This window comes from Rhinopithecus bieti, unplaced genomic scaffold (genome assembly GCF_001698545.2).
Source record: "Rhinopithecus bieti isolate Rb0 unplaced genomic scaffold, ASM169854v2 scaffold_5626, whole genome shotgun sequence".
NCBI lineage: Eukaryota > Metazoa > Chordata > Mammalia > Primates > Cercopithecidae > Rhinopithecus > Rhinopithecus bieti.
The window spans coordinates 4,879,376-4,897,970 of record NW_016805666.1 but is presented as its reverse complement, the minus strand read 5'-3'; the positions used below and the strand labels follow the sequence as shown (position 1 = coordinate 4,897,970).

The window sequence follows — 18,595 nt, the reverse complement described above, 5'->3', positions numbered from 1 at the left end:
ATTGATAGATGACCTGGAATTTGAACCCATAAAGCCTGATCTCTTTAGCTGGCAACTTTAACCATTATACATCAATACTTCTCAAGATATTGGAGATAGTGATAGTATTGCTTTATGAAATAAAATGATTAAGTGAAGCAATGCACATAAAGTGCCAAGTATAAGGCCTGGAACAGTAAATTTTTAGAACTGTAATATCAACTATCACTTGCCATGCATTGTGTATCCAATATATTGTAGGCCCACTACAAACATCTAATTTAATCTTCATAATACCTCTACATTATTATTGAAATGTACAAGCTGTAGAAAAATAAACTATCTTAACAGGAACAAGCTAATGAATGAATGAAAGAATCAAGATTTGGATAGTGTTTTGATTCCATTGCTAATGCTCTTTCTGCTGTGCATTTTCTCTCCTGTGCTCCACGTTATCATAATTCTAAAAACGTACTTATTGACAACAAGATGATGTGTATCACTTGAATGTGTCTTCTTCATAACACAGGGATTGTTATACGTTTATGAAGGAGATTTAATATATTGACTAGGACTTTAACCCTTATCTGCATATTAATATTCAATGGTTAATTACATAGGAGTCTGAAAATTACTAAATCACTAATTTTGGAGAGTGAAGCAGAACTAGCACATTCTTTTGCTTTTTCACTATCATTTAAGTGATTTAACATTAATATACTATACTAATTGAATACATAAATGATTGAAAAGTGAATTGATAAGCTAGGAAATCAAAAGGGGGACTTAAAAGCAAGAATGGATTGATTACTCCGTTGTGAAATGTTAATCAAATGCCTGCATATATTGTTACTTATTCAAATTGTACTCACAATTGGAATCAATTAGCCTCTGGAATTTGAAAGCCGGTTTCTACCAATCCGATCCATGGGGATACCAAATCGCCTTTTTGGATGATCTACTACTTTCCTGAAACAAACCAAGGAGGACATTGTGAAGCTAAAGTGCAAGTTATTGATCATTATTTCTGTCATTTTATTTTATGGAGATCTGGGGGCTTTCTTTGGGAGCTGGAATAAACATGATAGTTCTCATCACCAGTACCCACTATGTGCCAGACACTATCTCATATTTTCAACATCTGTGGGAGTAGATATTACTAGATATTATTAGCTCCATTTTACATATGAGGAAACTGAGGCTTAGAGAAGTTAACTTATCCAAATTCAAATAGACCAAACCAAAAGCCAGGTCTTATCAGCATACTAATCTGCCAACTAAGTGCTTTAGTTTGAGAAAATCCCTTCCCCCTTCAAATTGTATTTTCCTGTTATTTGGTGAAGATTAAACTGGAGCAGTCATTTTTCACAAACTTTGCTTCAGAATGGCTCATCTAAAGAAGGATGATGGTGGGACAGGAAAGAGTATTTGCCTCTCATGTCTTTCCTTAAACTTCACCCAGAAAAACTTTGTATGTGATGGTCGACATTTGCTTATATTCTCTTTGTTAAATACTGTTTGAAATAAATTAAACATCTTCATTATTAAAACGAAGTATAAAAAATCCACACAGTACTACCAAAGGTCGAACATAACTTCCACCTTATATTTTCTGTAAATTACCCCTTTAAAAATAAGACGCACTTTAGAAACTTTTCAATTTGATTTGCTAATATTATCATCACTTAGTTCTATCAAGCCAAAATCCTAACAAGAGAGGATCCAGAACTTCGGTTGTATAACTTTCACTGGCCGTGGGAATTAAGGCCAGTGTGAATGTTTATGAAGAAAGAGACAGCAGGGAGAGTCTAAGAAGCCTATGTAAATCAGTGATTCATCTCATAGAAAAGGTAACTGGCTTATAAAAGTGTTAGGCTTATTGTTGACAAAATATACATGCAGAAAAGAGGGCAGAAAGAAGGGCACATTATAAAAATATTAGACATGTACAGATTTTAAGTGTAATAAATTCCCAGACCAAGAAACAGAACATTACCAGCAGACAAACACTTTTGTAACGAGAAATAAACTTAAAATGCTCTTCTCCCGCCAAATGTAAGGAATTCTGCTGGAATGCAGTGGTGTGATCATGGCTTACTGCAGCCTCAACCTCCAGGGCTCAAGTGATCCTCTCACTTCAGCCTCCTGAGTAGCTGGGACTATAAGTGTGTGCCACCATGTCTGATTAATTGTTTTGAATTCTTTGTAGAAATGGGAGTCTTGCCATGTTGCCCAGTCTCATCTCAAACTCCTGGGCACGAGTGATCCTTCATCTTGGCATCCTGAACTGCTGGGATTAAAGGTGTGAGCCACCATGCCTGGCCTGCTTCAATTTTTTGACCAATGGTGATATACTTCATTGCTTGAAAATCTCAGTGATGTAGGACATAGTGTCTCACAAGAAAACTTAATTTTCAGGAGTTTAAACAGTCAAGAAAATATTTGCTTCAGAACATTTTCAGTAACTTCTTTAGTTCTTCTCTAATTCCTACTATCATATTATTAAACTATACTTATTTACCAATAATTACTTTATACTAGTTTAAACACTAAACATGAATGAAAACCTTAATACCTTCGAGGCTTTTCTTATTTTGATTTAATTGTTTTTTCTATTATAATTTACTGTGTATCTGCTGTGTATAAGGTTCTTTTTGCAGCTGTTAATGGGTGGAAGAAATGAGTCAGAAATAACCTTTTCCCTCAAAAACCTGTAACTGACTACTCTCAGATTGATGATGATTTAATGTAAATAGTAGAGGAAAATAATTATGCCAATTTTTTTCCTTAACTACACAGTCATATCAGTGCTCCTGATATTACTACGAAGTAAATAACTTAGCAAAGGTCTTGGAGGCCAGGCACGGTGGCTCATGCCTATAATCCCAGCAATTTGGGAGGCTGAGGTGGGGAGATCACTTGAGGTCAGGAGTTTGAGATCAGCCTGGCCAACATGGTGAAACCTGATCTCTACTAAAAATACAAAAATTAGCCGGGTGTGGTGGCGCACTCCTATAATCCCAGCTACTTGGGAGGCTGAGGCATGAGAATCGCTTAAATCCAGGAGGCTGAGGTTGCAGCGAGCTGAGATCGCGCCACTGCCCTCATACCTGGGCGACAGCACGAGACTCTGACTCGGGGGAAAAAAAAGTCTTGGAAAGTATGGAGAACATGGGAGGTTTTTACTGTTGTGCCTTGTACGTTGAAAATACCTATAAACATTGATTAATTCTAATTAAAATAATGTACTTAAAGACGATTAATATTTACTTAATACCTTCTATATGCCAGATTCTGTGCTTGGTGCTATGCACACAAGGCTAATAAAAATAGACATGGAAACTGATACGGTGTTGGCATGATCTCGCCTTCTACAACCTTTGTCTCCTAGGCTCAAGCAATTCTCCTGCCTCAGCCTCTTGAGTAGCTGGGATCACAGGTGCACGCCACCACGCCTGGGTAATTTTTGTATTTTTAGTAGAGACAGGGTTTCATCATGTTGGCCAGGCTGGTCTCAAACTCCTGACCTCAGGTGATCCACCCACCTTGGCCTCCCAAAATGCTGGGATTACCAGCCTAAGCCACCATACCCAGCCTACTAGTTTTTGAAAGCAAATGGGGATCTTGGTCCTGCCACTGTAAGGAACTGAATTCTGCCAACAACATGAATGAGAGGAAGTGAAAAACCAGTCCTCCCAGGTGTTTGAAGGACTTGTGAGAAAGGGAAGGAAATAGCAGCTGGGGAAAGCAGTCACATGATACCTGCACTGATTCCCCAAACTCCCTTTAGAAATAGACATTGTCAGGAAAAAATAATACGTTTACTTTTTTTTTTTTATTTTCTGAGACGGAGTTTCGCTCTTGTTGCCCAGGCTGGAGTGCAATGGCGCAATCTCGGTTCACTGTAACCTCTGCCTCCCGGGTTCAACCGATTCTCCTGCCTCCGCCTCCCGAGTAGCTAGGATTACAGGCACCTGCCACCACGCCCAGCTAATTTGTTGTATTTTTAGAAGAGATGGGGTTTCACTGTATTGGCCAGGCTGGTCTTGAACTCCTGACCTCAGGTGATCCACCCACCTTGGCTTCCCAAAGTCCTGGGATTACAGGAGTGAGCCACCACACCTGGCCCCTTTTACTCTTTTAGAGATATGTATGATTAAAACAACATCCTTTGGTCTCTCCTACCAAAACTTATTTTCTCAACAATGAATGTAAATAAGTGAAAACGTGTTTTTCTTTTTTGCTTTACTACAGTTGATCTTTCCCTGCTCAATCAAATAAGAGGCAGCTACGGTATAGTGGAAAGCAAAATAAATTTAAATTCTGTTCTACTTCCTTTCTTTCCCTTTTCTCCATTCTCTCCTCACCTTCTTTCCCCCAGATTTGATCCAAAATGTATTAAAATCCAGGAGATGGAGGATTTGGGTTCTACTTGATTCTTTTACTTACTGATAGTATGACCCTCTGCAAGTCTTTTATTCTAAGCTACTCTTTGCTTTTTGATAAAATTCAAATAATACTTGTTATGCCCACCTTCTGGAGCTGTTTATTCACTTAACAAACTTACTTGTTAAGTGATATTTGAATGTTTCATGCATTACCATGTGTTACACCAACTTAACCATGTGTTATGTGTTGTTCTCTGCATTGGCGTTACGATGGTGAACAAGACAAAGGCTACCTCTCAGGGTTCACATTTTACATTGAAAAGAGCTAATGAGGTAACACATGTAAAAACATTTCCTACATTTCAACTGATACTAATTTTTCCTACCAGTCTAGTCCAGTGGTTTTCAATTTGTAATTATTTCTATAGATAAAAAGCTTTATAAAAGACAGCAATATATGAAAAGTTAAGTAAAGAATTGTCCCAGTAAAAAGGTATCCCTCCTACTCCATATATAGTGGCCCCTGACAGACCTTCCAGAAACACCGTAGGTTCCGCAAAGCAAGTTTAAGTGAAAACTACTGGTCAACTGGATAAAATAGTAACTCATGGTTTTACTCTAGCAATAAATTCATAATTACTTCGATTCATCTTATCAAGTTGGAGATTGGTTGTAAATGCTTACAGATATCTGGAAATCAAATAAGAAAAATAAATACAACAAATATATATATATAAATCAATTCACTTTTGAATTTTAGTACTAACACAAAATAAAATAATTTTCATAAAGCACATAATCAGAAACCATAACAGCCTGGTTAAATACTTTCTATACAATCTATATCCATCAGAAGTGAAACAGCAAGCTAGTAGTTATTTTAACATTTTTGTTGATATGAAATATATATGTATATATAATGGTACTATACTCTAAAATACATTCACTGGCATGAATATAGTGTATGGAAAATTAACGTTAGATAGAAAATATAATCTTACAACCAAAAGGCAAAGTTGTACTTTTTGACTATCTAGTCCCTCTTGTGACAAAATGATGGTATGACATGGCTTATATGATACATGCATTTAAAACAACCCACGTTTTCCATTCTGAAATATTCTGTAAGTAAAGTAGTTTAAGGATATAGAATATTTATCAAACTAATATGATGACAATGATTAGATTGTTTATTTTAAATGCAACTTTAATTTTCACACGAAAATCTAAACTTCCTATGTGACACAAGATTTTCTTTAACATTTATAGTCTTGGATAACTCCATTTCTAAAGGTATTTTACATTCTAAGAAACAGCAGTTGGAAAAATTGTATTTAAACTTTTTATTGAGAATCACTTCACACATAGTAGAGCCTATACATTTATCTGTGTTCAATTTAAAGAGAGTAAAAGTAAACAGCCCTATTCCCAGCAGCAGCATAAGAAATAGAGCATTACCAGTACTTTAGAAATTCCGGTATTCCTCCTCCCAAACTGCAACTGTTGCATGGCTCAGTCCCAGAGTAATCTATAGACTAAATTTTGGTCTAATAATTCCCTTGATTTTCGCATAATCTCAGAATCTATATGTATTCTTCAAAAATCTGTTGTTTACTTGACAATTCCAGAATTTCACTTAAAAGGAATTGAGTACTACAAACAATGTACAGCATTGTGACTATAGTTAATAATGTTGATATTAACATGCTAATAATGTAAATATTAATTATTATGTTGTTAATGAAGTTAATAATAACCTATACTTGAAATTTGCTAAGAGCAGATCTCAAGTGTTCTCACCAAAACAAAAAACAAAAAACGGTCACTGTCAGGTGATAGGTATGTGATTGTGGTATCATTTCGCAATGTGTACATATAGCAAAACATCATGCTGTACACCCTAAATATATACAATTTATATTGTCAATCATAGTTCCATCAAGCTGGGACAAAAGTTATGTATGAATTCTTCTCTACTTCTTTCAGCAAATATTATGTGTTTTGAGATTTTTTCCAAGCTGATATGTGGAGCTGTAGTTCCTTTATTTTACTGCTATGTAATATTTCCTTTCTTTTCTTTTCTTTTCTTTTCTTTTTTTTTTTGAGACAGAGTCTCGCTCTCTTACCCAGGCTGGAGTTCAGTGGTGTGATGTCGGCTCACTGCCATCTCCACTTCCCAAGTTCACGCCATTCTCCTGCCTCAGCCTCCTGAGTAGCTGGGACTACAGGCGCCCGCCACCGCGCCTGGCTAATTTTTTGTATTTTTAGTAGAGACGGGCTTTCACCGTGCTAGCCAGGATGGTCTCCATCTCCTGACCTTGTGATCCGCCCACCTCGGCCTCCCAAAGTACTGGGATTACAGACTTGAGCCACTGCACACAGCCACTGCTGTATAATATTTCATTGCATGAATACGCAACCATTTGTTTATCCATCCTACTATAGATGGAAATTTGAGGTATTTCCTCTATTTGTTGTTGTTACGTATTGTTCGGCTGTACATGCCTTTGGTGTTCATGTAAGGATTCCTCTACAGTATATTCCCAGTAGTAGAATTGACAGCTATGCCTATACTTAATTTTATTCCATAGTGTCATATTATTTTCCAAAGTTATTGTATGAATTTATGAACCCAAGAGCAGTGTATGATAGTTCCTATTATTTCAAATTTATGCCAGCCCTTGTATTCTGGGATTTTTAATTTTGCCAGCCTAATGCTTTGGTAATCATATATCATTGTGGTTTTAATTTACTTTCCCTGAATACTAATGATGTTGCTCAGCTTTTCATTTGTTTATTGGCCACTTGGATTTCTTCTTTTGAAAGTGCCTGTTTGAATCTGCTGCCTGTTTTTCTATATTTTTCTTTTCTTTTAAACATCTATCTGTAGGAGGGCTTTGAATACTCTGAATATTAGACTTTGAGAGTTATAAATTTCAGATATCTTCTCCCATCTGTGATTCACCTTCTTTATTGTGATTTTTTAAAAAAATCTTTGATGTTCTTTTAAAACATCAATATTTTTGCATCTCATGTAATAAATCACTTCTACCCTAATATTATGAAGATATTCTCCTATGTCATAAAATATTTTTGTAGGTTTGCCTCTCACATTTCAGTTTTTAATATGTTGAAATTAATTTGTGCAAGGCACAGTGGCTCATATCTGCACTACTAGCTACTTGGGAGATTGAGGAGGGACTACCCCTTGAGTCCAGAAGTTCAGATCAGATTGAGCAATATAGCGAGACCCCATCTCAAAACAAAATAAACAAGAACAAATTTAATTTGTGTTTATGGGGTGAGTAAAATCATGTTTCTTTTTTAAAAATCTATATTCATGCCTAATGATTCAGAAATTTTAGATTCAGCTTGTCAAGTTCCATAGAATATCCTATTGCTGTTCTGACTAGAATTGTACTGAATCCAGGTATAATTCATTTAGGGGAGAATTGAAATCTTTATGATATTGATTCTTACTATCCAAGATCATTTATTTAGAGTGTTTTTAACGTCTTCAAATAAATTGTTAAAATTTTCTCCAGAGACCTTTTTGTTGTTGTAAGTGGCATCATTTAAGAATAAATGTTGTAGGCATTTTTAACAGTGTCCCTTACTTGGTTAAAAAAGTTTCCTTGTATTATTAATTTACAATTGATTTCAATCATAGGTGGGGGTTTAGCTTTACTGAATGCTTTTTCTGAGTCTATAGAGATGATGTGATTTATATCTTCAATTTGTTAACTCCATTAATTGATTTTCAAAGTAAATTAAGCTTACATCGTATTTTTGTGATAAACAACATGATAATGGCATTTTTTAAATACATTGCTGGATTTGTTTTGCTATTTTTTTTTGGTAGGAATTTTCTATCTGTAGTCATTAATGAGGCTGTCCTACAGTTTTCTTTTCTTATTCTCTCCATATGTGGTTTTGGTGTTTAGATAATGTTATTCTCATTAAATGACTTGAGAATTGCAGCTTCTTTTTGGTTATCCTTCTGTCATTTATTTAATCACATTGTAGCTTGAGAACATGTTTTTTATGATAACTATGCCTTTAAAATTTGTAAGGCTTATTTTACAGACTAGCACTTCATTTAAAATTTCAATGTCTAAATGTTGTTTAACTGTTCTTAATAGGTGTTTCAGGTGTCATTAAAACTTTTTTTCCTTCCATTTGTTGGATACAACAACTTTTACTAATCCTGTTCATGGTTTCGAGATCCAAGGAAAGAAACTTCAAATCAGAGTGTGGAAAATGTTCCTTAAACTCGGTAGTCTGATTTCACTACTACATAGTAAAGGGGCACTAAAATGCTAGTCCTCCTTCAAGAAAGGCACAGAGCTCCACCGACACTGAGTACTATCCAAAATGGGAGAAAACGGTAATCACTAAAAAAGAATGTTCCTTCAAATAGTTCAGTAATTTAGATTAGTAAACCAGGGAAATTATTTATTATAGTATAAACCTTACATGAGGCCGGGCGCGGTGGCTCAAGCCTGTAATCCCAGCACTTTGGGAGGCCGAGACGGGCGGATCACGAGGTCAGGAGATCGAGACCATCCTGGCTAACACGGTGAAACCCCGTCTCTACTAAAAAATACAAAAAACTAGCCGGGCGAGGTGGCGGCGCCTGTAGTCCCAGCTACTCGGGAGGCTGAGGCAGGAGAATGGCGTAAACCCGGGAGGCGGAGCTTGCAGTGAGCTGAGATCCGACCACTGCACTCCAGCCTGGGCGACAGAGCGAGACTCCGTCTCAAAAAAAAAAAAAAAAAAACCTTACATGAGTGTACTAGCCAGACTCCAAGGTGGACCCCAATAATTCTCCCATTATGTAGTCTCCTTCCGCATTGAATAGGGCTGACTTCTCCAGCCAATAGACTATTGTGGAAATGACACTGTTGGAAGTAATGAAAGCTATTGCAGCTTCTGCCTTACTTTGTTGGATCACTCCTTCTGGGGGAAGCCAGCTGTCATTTCCTAAGTGCATGCTAACAACCCTGTAGAGAGGTTTACATGGCAAAGAACTAAGCCCTCTTGCCAACCGCCAGTGACGGACAGAGACTTCCTGCCTTCGGCCAAGTGAGCGGCCATTTTGGAAGTGAATACTCCAGCCTCACTATAACTTTCAGATGACTGAAGCCCTAGGCCAACTCTTCACTGTAACCTTAAGAGAGACCCTGAGCTGGAAAAAAATGAGTCAAGCTTTTCCTGGATTTCTGGTGCACAAAAAGTGTATGAGAACAAAAATGTGTATTGTTGTTAATTGTAGGTAATTGTTGCGTAGCAATAGTTATCTAATACCATGAGATTCACAGTGCTCTGAGATTCCAGGAGAGAAGAGACCACACCCAATTTGGGGGTTCTAGAAAAAACTTAGAAAACGTAAGAAAAACTTAAGGAGCATGTAGAAAAAATAAATGATCATCCATGAATCCTGCAATCTTGGTTACTGCAATTTAAAATTACAATGCAAAACTAAGAAATGTTTACATTAGGACAGATATCACTATATACAACCTTGGAAAGACTGACATGTGAGAAGAGTCCAAGATGCAGGTCTTGGCAAGAACCTGTGAGAAGGGAAATAATCAAAGTGCCCAAAACCAAGTTAAAATTTAAATTCAAATTCCAGAATGATAGGATGAAGGAGCACATTACATCTGAATGGTGATATGGTTTTAAGGAACCAAAATATACTGCCTTTTTTTTTCTCAAGTCCACATTCAGAAACAGTAGAGAAATAAAATATGAGTGGTCAATATATAGTAAACAAAATGTCATTTTTGTTACTGATCAAATTGAATATACAATGTGTCTTTACATCTGAATTTCATAAGGCTTCCTGTTGTTTTCTCCCTGTATTAGACAGACTTTTATAACTAGTCATTGTTTTCCAATAAAAAGAGGAAGCAAGCAGATAACCTGAACAGGCTCAACTACTCCTCCCAAACTGACCAATCAGAGAAGTGGCCATTCCTTCCCTGGGAAGGAGTGCATGAAGGACAGGGCAAAAGCCATTTTTTTCCTAACAGGCCCTTCACATCCAGGACAGAAACAACTGGTAAATTGTTTCTCAACAATTTAGTAAATGGAGTAATTCCAAGAGAGAAGAGACCACACCCAATTTGGGGATTCTAGAAAAAACTTAGAAAACGTAGGAAAAACTTAAGGAGCATGTAGAAAAAATAAATGATCCTCCATGAATCTTGCAATCTTGGTTACTGCAATTTAAAATTACAATGCAAAACTAAGAAATGTTTACATTAGGATAGATATCACTATATACAACCTTGGAAGGACTGACATGTGAGAATAGCCCAAGATGCAGGTCTTGGCAAGAACCTGTGAAGGATGAGAAGGAAAATAATTTATTAAGTAGGGTTTTACCCCACTTAATAAGTGGGGTAGTTTTGAATAACAAAAGAAAGTGCTAATTCACTTAGCAGGAAGTTTACTTTTGACTTCTAGGATTCTGTGTCAAAAGTGATCATTCACTTTTCAACAGATTCTGCTCAATTTATGATGATGGAGCTGACTAGCCATAATGTCAGCTTCTAATGTATTATCTCACGGGATTGGCCACATGGACAGGCATTCAGAAAGAAACCGTGAGTACTGGAATCACATAATGAGATTTAAGTGACTGTATTGGCATGCTTAATTTGGAAATGGCTGTAGATGAGGCAGGAAAATAGGTAGGGTCTGGAGGCAGGGAACATAAGCCCGATGCACACTTCAGCTATGACAGAAAATATCCTCTCCATAGGGCGTGCCCAGTATGTGACTTTGTAACTTTATTTCATCCCTTCATTTACACAGGGCGTACACCGAGTAACCAATGGAATCCTCTAGAGGGTATGTAAAACTCCTCAAAATTCTATAACGGGGCCCTTGAGCCCCGCTCCCACCCTGTGGAGTGTACTTTCATTTTCAATAAATTTCTGCATTTGTCGCTTCATTCTTTCCTTGCTTTGTTTGTGTGTTTTGTTTAATTCTTTGTTCAAGACGCCAAGAACCTGGACACCCTCCACCGGTAATATGGAATTTATCATATAAAGCAGAGAGGGTCTCCATTTGCTTGGCTCATGAATCTTGAGGAGCTAATGAAACTTTTAAAACCTCTAAAACTTCTGTTCAGCAAATGGATTTAATACAGAAATATCCTGTAGAATGCTCTTTTGGGGGTTAGGGTGTGTAATACATTGCAAAGCCTATATATGGAATCGAGTATTATCCCTTTGGGAGACAGTTTTAAATCTTCATACATAAGTTGGGTTGGGAGAAAAGGTAACAGGACTGTCTCATCCTGTGTTCTTGAGCTGAGTGGAGAAGAGGTATGCAGTAAGGAACAGTCACTGGCAACGGTGGCCCAAGATCATTATGCTCAAAGGCATTTCCCATTGTTAAAGAAGGCAGCACTTAAAAGGGCAACACACTGTTGTGAAAGAACATGGAATCTCCTCAAATCACTATGCCAAAGGGAAAGTTAAGTTCGAAAACTGAGTCAATACTACTGCCTTCCTTCTGTTTCTAAACTGAGCTATAATTCCACAACCCCATATCACAGCCTAATTTCCTCTATTCCCTCTTTACACATGTTTACTTTATCTTATGTAAACTGTAGATTTACTGAGCACGAGAGAATGCATCACTGACTTTTCCCTCTACTTGCTCTTGTCATATGTAAAATGTAGATTTACTGAGGCTCGTCAGAGCCTCACAAGAATGGAAGCATCTGCCTCACTGCCTGCCCTTCCTGCCTTTTTCCCCCTCCTGCATGCTCTTTCCCCTTGAAAACACGCTTTGGAAAAAGCACAGGTCACAGGTGCTCCTGGGACTTGGATTCTTTTTCCCCGCGAGTATCTTCAACTTTAGCCAAATACACCTCTATTGATTGAGAAATGCCTCAGTCACATTTCGATTAATACTGAATCCCTTTTCTGTTTTCTCACACCTGAAATGGAGCTCGTTCTCAACTACGTCCTCTGGAGATGACCAAATAAGAGCTAAAAAAGAAAAGCATAAACTTTGAGATGCCGTGATTGGCCTAGTTCTGTGGCATTTCTTCACAACGAGTTAGAAAGAAAAGAAAATGTTAGAATTTTTACCGTAATCTTTGGGATTTTTGTCAAGAAGGGCAATCATACCTGACAAATTGAATCTGGCATTGCTAGTCTCAACTTTAGCCTGAACCTATTGTTACAGTGCATAGAGCTGTACTGGGGCATGAACAGGAACGGAGCAGAAGACGGCCGCCACACCCCACCAGGAAAGTCAGGTAACCACAGGTGATGGTCAAGCATTTGTCACACGGCCTCTCTAAAGTAATAATTGGTCACAGCCAGCACAGAGAAAGGCAGTTTCCCTATAGATCAGAAATATCTGAAACTGGTGATCAGCAGCTTCCTGATAAGATCTCAGGAGTTGGGTGAGTGGGCTCAAGCATGTGCTTTAAGAGGTTAAATGGTGGCGTTTAACTGGTACATGACCTTCTAGGGGCATTCCACTGAAAGAGCGACGCCAGATGCCGGAAGTAGGTCAGCATATAAAACCTTAAGGCCAAGGTCAAACAGGAAGATGTCCGCTTGGCCTTTTTCCAAGTGTAGCTTACTTTTCATTCCTGCTCTAAATCTTTTTAATAAACCCCTACTCTAAAACTTGCCTAGGTCTCTTCTTCTGCTTTATGCTCCTCAGTCAAAGTCTTTCTTCTGAGGAGGCAAGAATTCAGATAGCTGCAGTCCTGGTAGGATATATCATGGATACAGTAATTCTAAAAGTATTCCTTTAATGAATATATTCTAAGTGAATCTTACTGTTCCTGGCCTTTGACAAATACCTTATTCACACAGAACTTTAATTTCTTTGTAGAAAGTCACTTGAGGCAACGCATAATTGACTCTTCCCTCTACTTCCTCATTTCACATGTAAAACCTAGATTTACTTAGGCTAATCAGAACCTCACAGGAATGTAAGCATCTGCCTCACTGCCTGCCTTCGCTGCCGTTTTTCCCCTCTTGCTTGCTCTAGTAGCTTTGTGCAAAGAAATTAAGTGGAAAGTCATGGCCTTGGAGTTAAACAATCTGGCATGTAATTTATATTAACATAATCTCAGGGAAATAATTTTGTCTCTCTGAAAACATAATAATATGTGGATCCTAATGTCAGAGGCATTTGAACCAAAGAGACTCCATCTTGAATAGGGGCTGGGTAAAATGAGGCTAAGACTTGCTGGACAGCATTCCCAGAAGGTTAGGCATTTTAGTCAGAGGATGTTTACAGCTAAGAAAACATGTTAATAATGTTGATGGAAGAGATCCAGGACTTAGTAGGCCCAGGAAATGTCCTGATGTTATGATATCATAAGAACAAAAGCATTCTCAGTTTAAAAATAAGTTTCACTTTAAATATAATAATATAAATTATTGTGGAAGACAGTAGTTACACAAACATTAACAGTCCTTTGTCATAAGCTCTTGTAGTAGTGCACATCTCCCCAAAGATTTTTTCTTTTTTTTTGCTTTATTATCTTATACGTAAACAAGCATTATATCTAAAGTGGACACATTCCTTCTCTTGCTTTTGGGCCCTACTCTGTCTATGGAGTAGCCATTTTTTTGTTTCTTTATTTCTGTAATAAAATTGCTTTCACTTTACTCTGTGGACTCGCCTCAAATTCTTTCCTGTGTGAGATCCAAGAATCCTTTCTTGGGGTCTGGTTTGGGACCTCTTTCTGGTAACAATACCTCCTTCTTAGTGTGTGATAGAGGTTTTTAAAAAGTAGTGTGCCAGAATACTAAAATGGGATGCTTTCTCAGTTTTTTGCTGTAGCTTTAAAAGGCTGAATAAAAAAGAGACAGAGAGAAAGGTAGAGAGGAAGTATGTGGGAAGTATTTCGTTTTGCATTCCAAAGTGAGGTGCTAGACTTATGTAGTATTTCCGAAGGAGGTTGCTACAAACTAATCTTTTCCAACTTCAATCCAATAAAAGGATTCCTACTGAATAGCTCAGGAAAGGAGAATTTCTTGGGAGCAAGTTATTGAAAAACAATGGCATTTCCCCTCTTCCTTCATATGGGGAAAGGGCTTTGAGGAAAAACACTTCGAGTTTAAAATATGCCCATTGAAGCATGGTGAACCTCATCAAATAGTGTCTATGAAATCTAAAGGGCAAGAAACTGTGAGAACTGGCTTGATACTAGACTGGAGAGATGACTGCACCAAGAACAGCTTCACTTTCAGTAACCAGAGTCAAGGATGTGGGTTTTCTGTGGGCAGATGTAGAGCATGTGGAGAGAGTGAGCCTGGGTCAATTATAGAAGGGACCTTGCCCCAAGGGCTTTCTGCCAGGGTGAAGCAAACCCAGCAGGATGCTGATGGTGGTGTCAAATGCAGAAGACGGGAGAATAGGATGAGGATGAGGGGCATAACCTGCCAGACCTGCCAGAAGAGGAGTATTCTTGGAGGTAAGGACATCTATGTTACTATTCACACTGGGGGTTATGTGACTCCCAGAAACATTCCACAATGAGTCAGCTTTGAGCATTCAGCAAAGTCATGAGACCACAAAGACAGGTCATGATATTAAGTCAAGTAAGACTTTGTTTTACTTCTCTGCATGCATCTCCATCCCCAGTTCTGGAGGAGACAAAAGGCAGCCTATTGTGGTAGGGGAGAGTGTGAATATAAAATGGCCACAAGCTCCTTCCCACTGAAGCCTTCCAGGATGAATGGGGTCCAAGCTAGGGGAAAGAGAAGCTTTATTAATATTCATGGTTTGAGGTCACATATAATAATGGTTATTTGAATTACTATTATATGGTTATTTTTCTAGTACAAGTAACTAGAGGGATTCTTATTATTTCGACGTGACCAGTAGAGCCATTAATACCTGCCTTTTGGTTTATTCAAGGGGTAGGGAACAACAACTCCCCCTGAGTGGGTTGGAATGCAGGGGATGGGAGGAAAAACTGTTTTTTTTTCTGATTATGACCTATGGAGTTTTTCTCTTTCAATTAGGCGATATAATAACAATATTCTGGAGCAAAGTGTTTCTTGACCTAAATCTCCAAAATGTGTATAATTTTGCTGGCTGTCTTCCCTCTGCTCTCAGACACACGCTGCCTTTTCTCACCCTACTTTTAGTCCTAGAAGGCTGAGCTTTTTGGAACACATAAATGTTCCTGTGCCCTCTGGCTTTGGTGTGGATCAAGCAATAGATAATTTGGGGAAGACAGAATAGAGGAAGAGCAGGTGAGAGGTCAGGATACTTTTCTCCTGGCCACTCCTTGCGTGATCTCTTCCAGGGAGGTATGCTCCTGAAAAAAGTCACTACTTTTCTTTTCTTTTCTTTCTTTTTTTGAGATGATGTCTCACTCTGTTGCCCAGGCTGGAGTGCAATGGTGCGATCTTGGCTCACTGCAACCTCTGCCTCCCGAGTTCAAGCGATTCTCCTGCCTCAGCTTCCCAAGGAGCTGGGATTACAGGAGCGTGCCACCAACACCCGGCTAACTTTTATATTTTTAGTAGAGACGGGGTTTCACTTTGCTGGTCAGGCTGGTCTTGAACTCCCGACCTCAGGCAATCTGCCTGCCTCAGCCTCCCAAAGTGCTGGGATTACAGGCATGAGCCACCACACCCGGCAAATTTTGTATTTTTAGTAGAGATGCGGTTTCACCATGTTGGTCATGCTGGTCTCAAACTCCCAGCCTCAGATGATCTGCCTGCCTCGGCCTCCCAAAGTGCTGGGATTAAAGGCGTGAGCCACTGCGCCTAGCCATCAATATCTTCTAATGTTAAAGAGTCATTCAGATAGTAGATACTATTTTTTCCAGAGAAAAGGCAGTGCTTGGTAGCTCACACCTGTAATCCCAACACTTTGGAAGGCTGAGGCAGGCAGATCATTTGAGATCAGGAGTCCCAGCTACTCGGTAGGCGGAGGCAGGAGAATCTCTAGAACTCGGGATGTGGAGCTTGCAGTAAGCTGAGATTCTGCCACTGCACTCCAGCCTGGGCGACAGAGCAAGACTCCATCTCAAAAAACGAAAACAAGAAAACAGAAATAAAATGATCACTTCAGACTCTAAACAAGTGAATGGAAATGAGGAAAATATTTTGGGCTTCAAAGTATAGTTGAGTTAGTGTTGCCCGGAGAATTGAAGTAATTTGCACATGAATCAGAAAATGAAGCTAGTGTCCTATTCAGGTAAAAATATGTTAAGCAATACACAATAGGAAACAACAGGTGGTTCTTCGTTTCAAGTTAATATGATCTGATATAGGGTTTTCCCTGTTTAGCTTTTTATATTTGTTTCTTTTCATCTTTGTTTTCCCTAGCTTTCATGAGTTTTTTTGTTTCCATCTCCTGGTGGACCTTTTTGAAAGTACAGTTAATTTTCTTTTTCTTTTCTGATATTCTGTAGTATTTTAGAATTAAATAATACATTTTGTACCCTGGTGACTCAGAGTTTTAAAATCTGGGATTATGTAGCAATATAATTCTGGGGCCTATACATGTAGATGGGAAAGGGTTACATCTTTAGTTCCATTAACCTGTAAATGAAAGATAACATTTATGACCGAACACAGTGGCTCATGCCAGTAATCCCAGCATTCTGAAAGGCAGAGGTGGGTGGATCACTTGAGGCCAGGAGATCGAGAGCAGCCTGGCCAACATGGAGAAACACAGTCCCTACTAAAAATACAAAAATTAGCCAGGCATAGTGGCAGGCACCTATTATCCCATGCCCATAATCCCAGCTACTCGGGAGTCTGAGGCAGGAGACTCACTTGAATCTGGGAGGTGAAGGAGGCAGTGAGCCGAGATCTCACCATTGCACTCCAGTCTGGGCAACAAGAACAAAACTGCATCTAAAAAAAAAAAAAAAGATTAAGCCATTGCCCTCCAGCCTAGGCAACAGAGTAAGACTCCATCTCAAAAAATAAATAAATAAATAAATAAAAATAATAAAAAAAAGCATTTACTTTATGAATATAGAAAAGAAATAATAGTAATAGTTGTGTCTGAACATTGTTACTCACATAAACCACAGATACTTTCAAAGCACATTTTAGTTATCATAGATACTTTGAAATGATTATGTTCTGCACTAGTTACAACAATTTCTTTTTTGAGGCAGAGTCTCCCTGTCACCCAGGCTGGAGTGCTGTGGCACAATCTCCGCTCACTGAAACCTCTGCCTCCCACGTGTTCAAGCGATTCTCATGCCTCAGCCTCCCGAGTAGCTGGGATTACAGATGAGTGCCACCACGCCTGGCTGAATTTTGTATTTTTAGTAGAGACAGGATTTCACCATGTTGTCCAGGCTGGTCACGAACTCCTAACCTCAGGTGATCTGCCTGCCTTAGCCTCCCAAAGTGCTGAGATTACAGGCATGAGCCACCGCACCCAGCTACAGCTATTGTTTGCAGACATATCTTTACATCTTATTTTAGGTATTAATAAATAAAATATTTAAAATATTTCATATATGTTATATGGCAAATTAATTTTAAAAATTGTTTTTGATAATTCTGTTTCTAAACAGTGGGTAACCTTTGAACTCTTATAAATTCTATCACTCTCAAAAAAATATTCTGAGAAGGGGTTCATAGCTTTCACCAAACTGCTACAGTGACCTATGACACAAAAAGTTTATGAATCCCTGAATTAAGTGATGTATGTGATCTTTAAGCACAGAGTATGGAAAGTGCATCTCAGATGTATTACCTTCTCTTAGTAAGTATGAGAAGATAGAGAATGTGTGCCTGATAAAGGGAAAAACATGAGGGCATATACATGAAAACCACAGACATTTATAAGAAACTCATGAAGTTTTTGTGCACACTTATGCATATAGCAGTAACAAATAATTCCTGGTCTTGTGAAAAATCTAACAACACATAAGGAAGGAGGAAAATTCTTGTCTCATAGAATTTGAAAAAATAGCAGTAAATAACCCTCAGTACAGCTCTTCTAAGCGAAATTATTATAATTTTATAAAATTTTATTTTACATAAAGGTTGCAAAATTGCAAGCTATACATTCTTGTTACTAAATATGTGACATTTTAGTCTTGTGGTTTATATATATGTGATATATATATGTAATTTTTTTAATGATGTTGAAGCCTTAGTAACAGATGAGAGAAAATTTTAACACTGTATTATGTTTGAACTATCATTACAACTCAAAACAAGTCTGAAATTGTTTCTAACTAAAACTCA

The 18,595-nt window shown here is 38.1% G+C and overlaps 1 protein-coding gene across 1 annotated transcript in view; it reads right to left on the bottom strand.

Annotated features, from left to right (window-relative positions):
• Positions 1-863: 863 nt before the first annotated feature.
• The window catches only part of OSTN (osteocrin), a 30,761-nt gene continuing 13,029 nt past the window's right edge, over positions 864-18,595 (bottom strand). The window contains exon 3 of the mRNA XM_017873388.1: positions 864-948. Within this exon, the coding sequence (XP_017728877.1) occupies positions 864-948 (85 nt within the window). The remainder of the gene's footprint in view (positions 949-18,595) is intronic.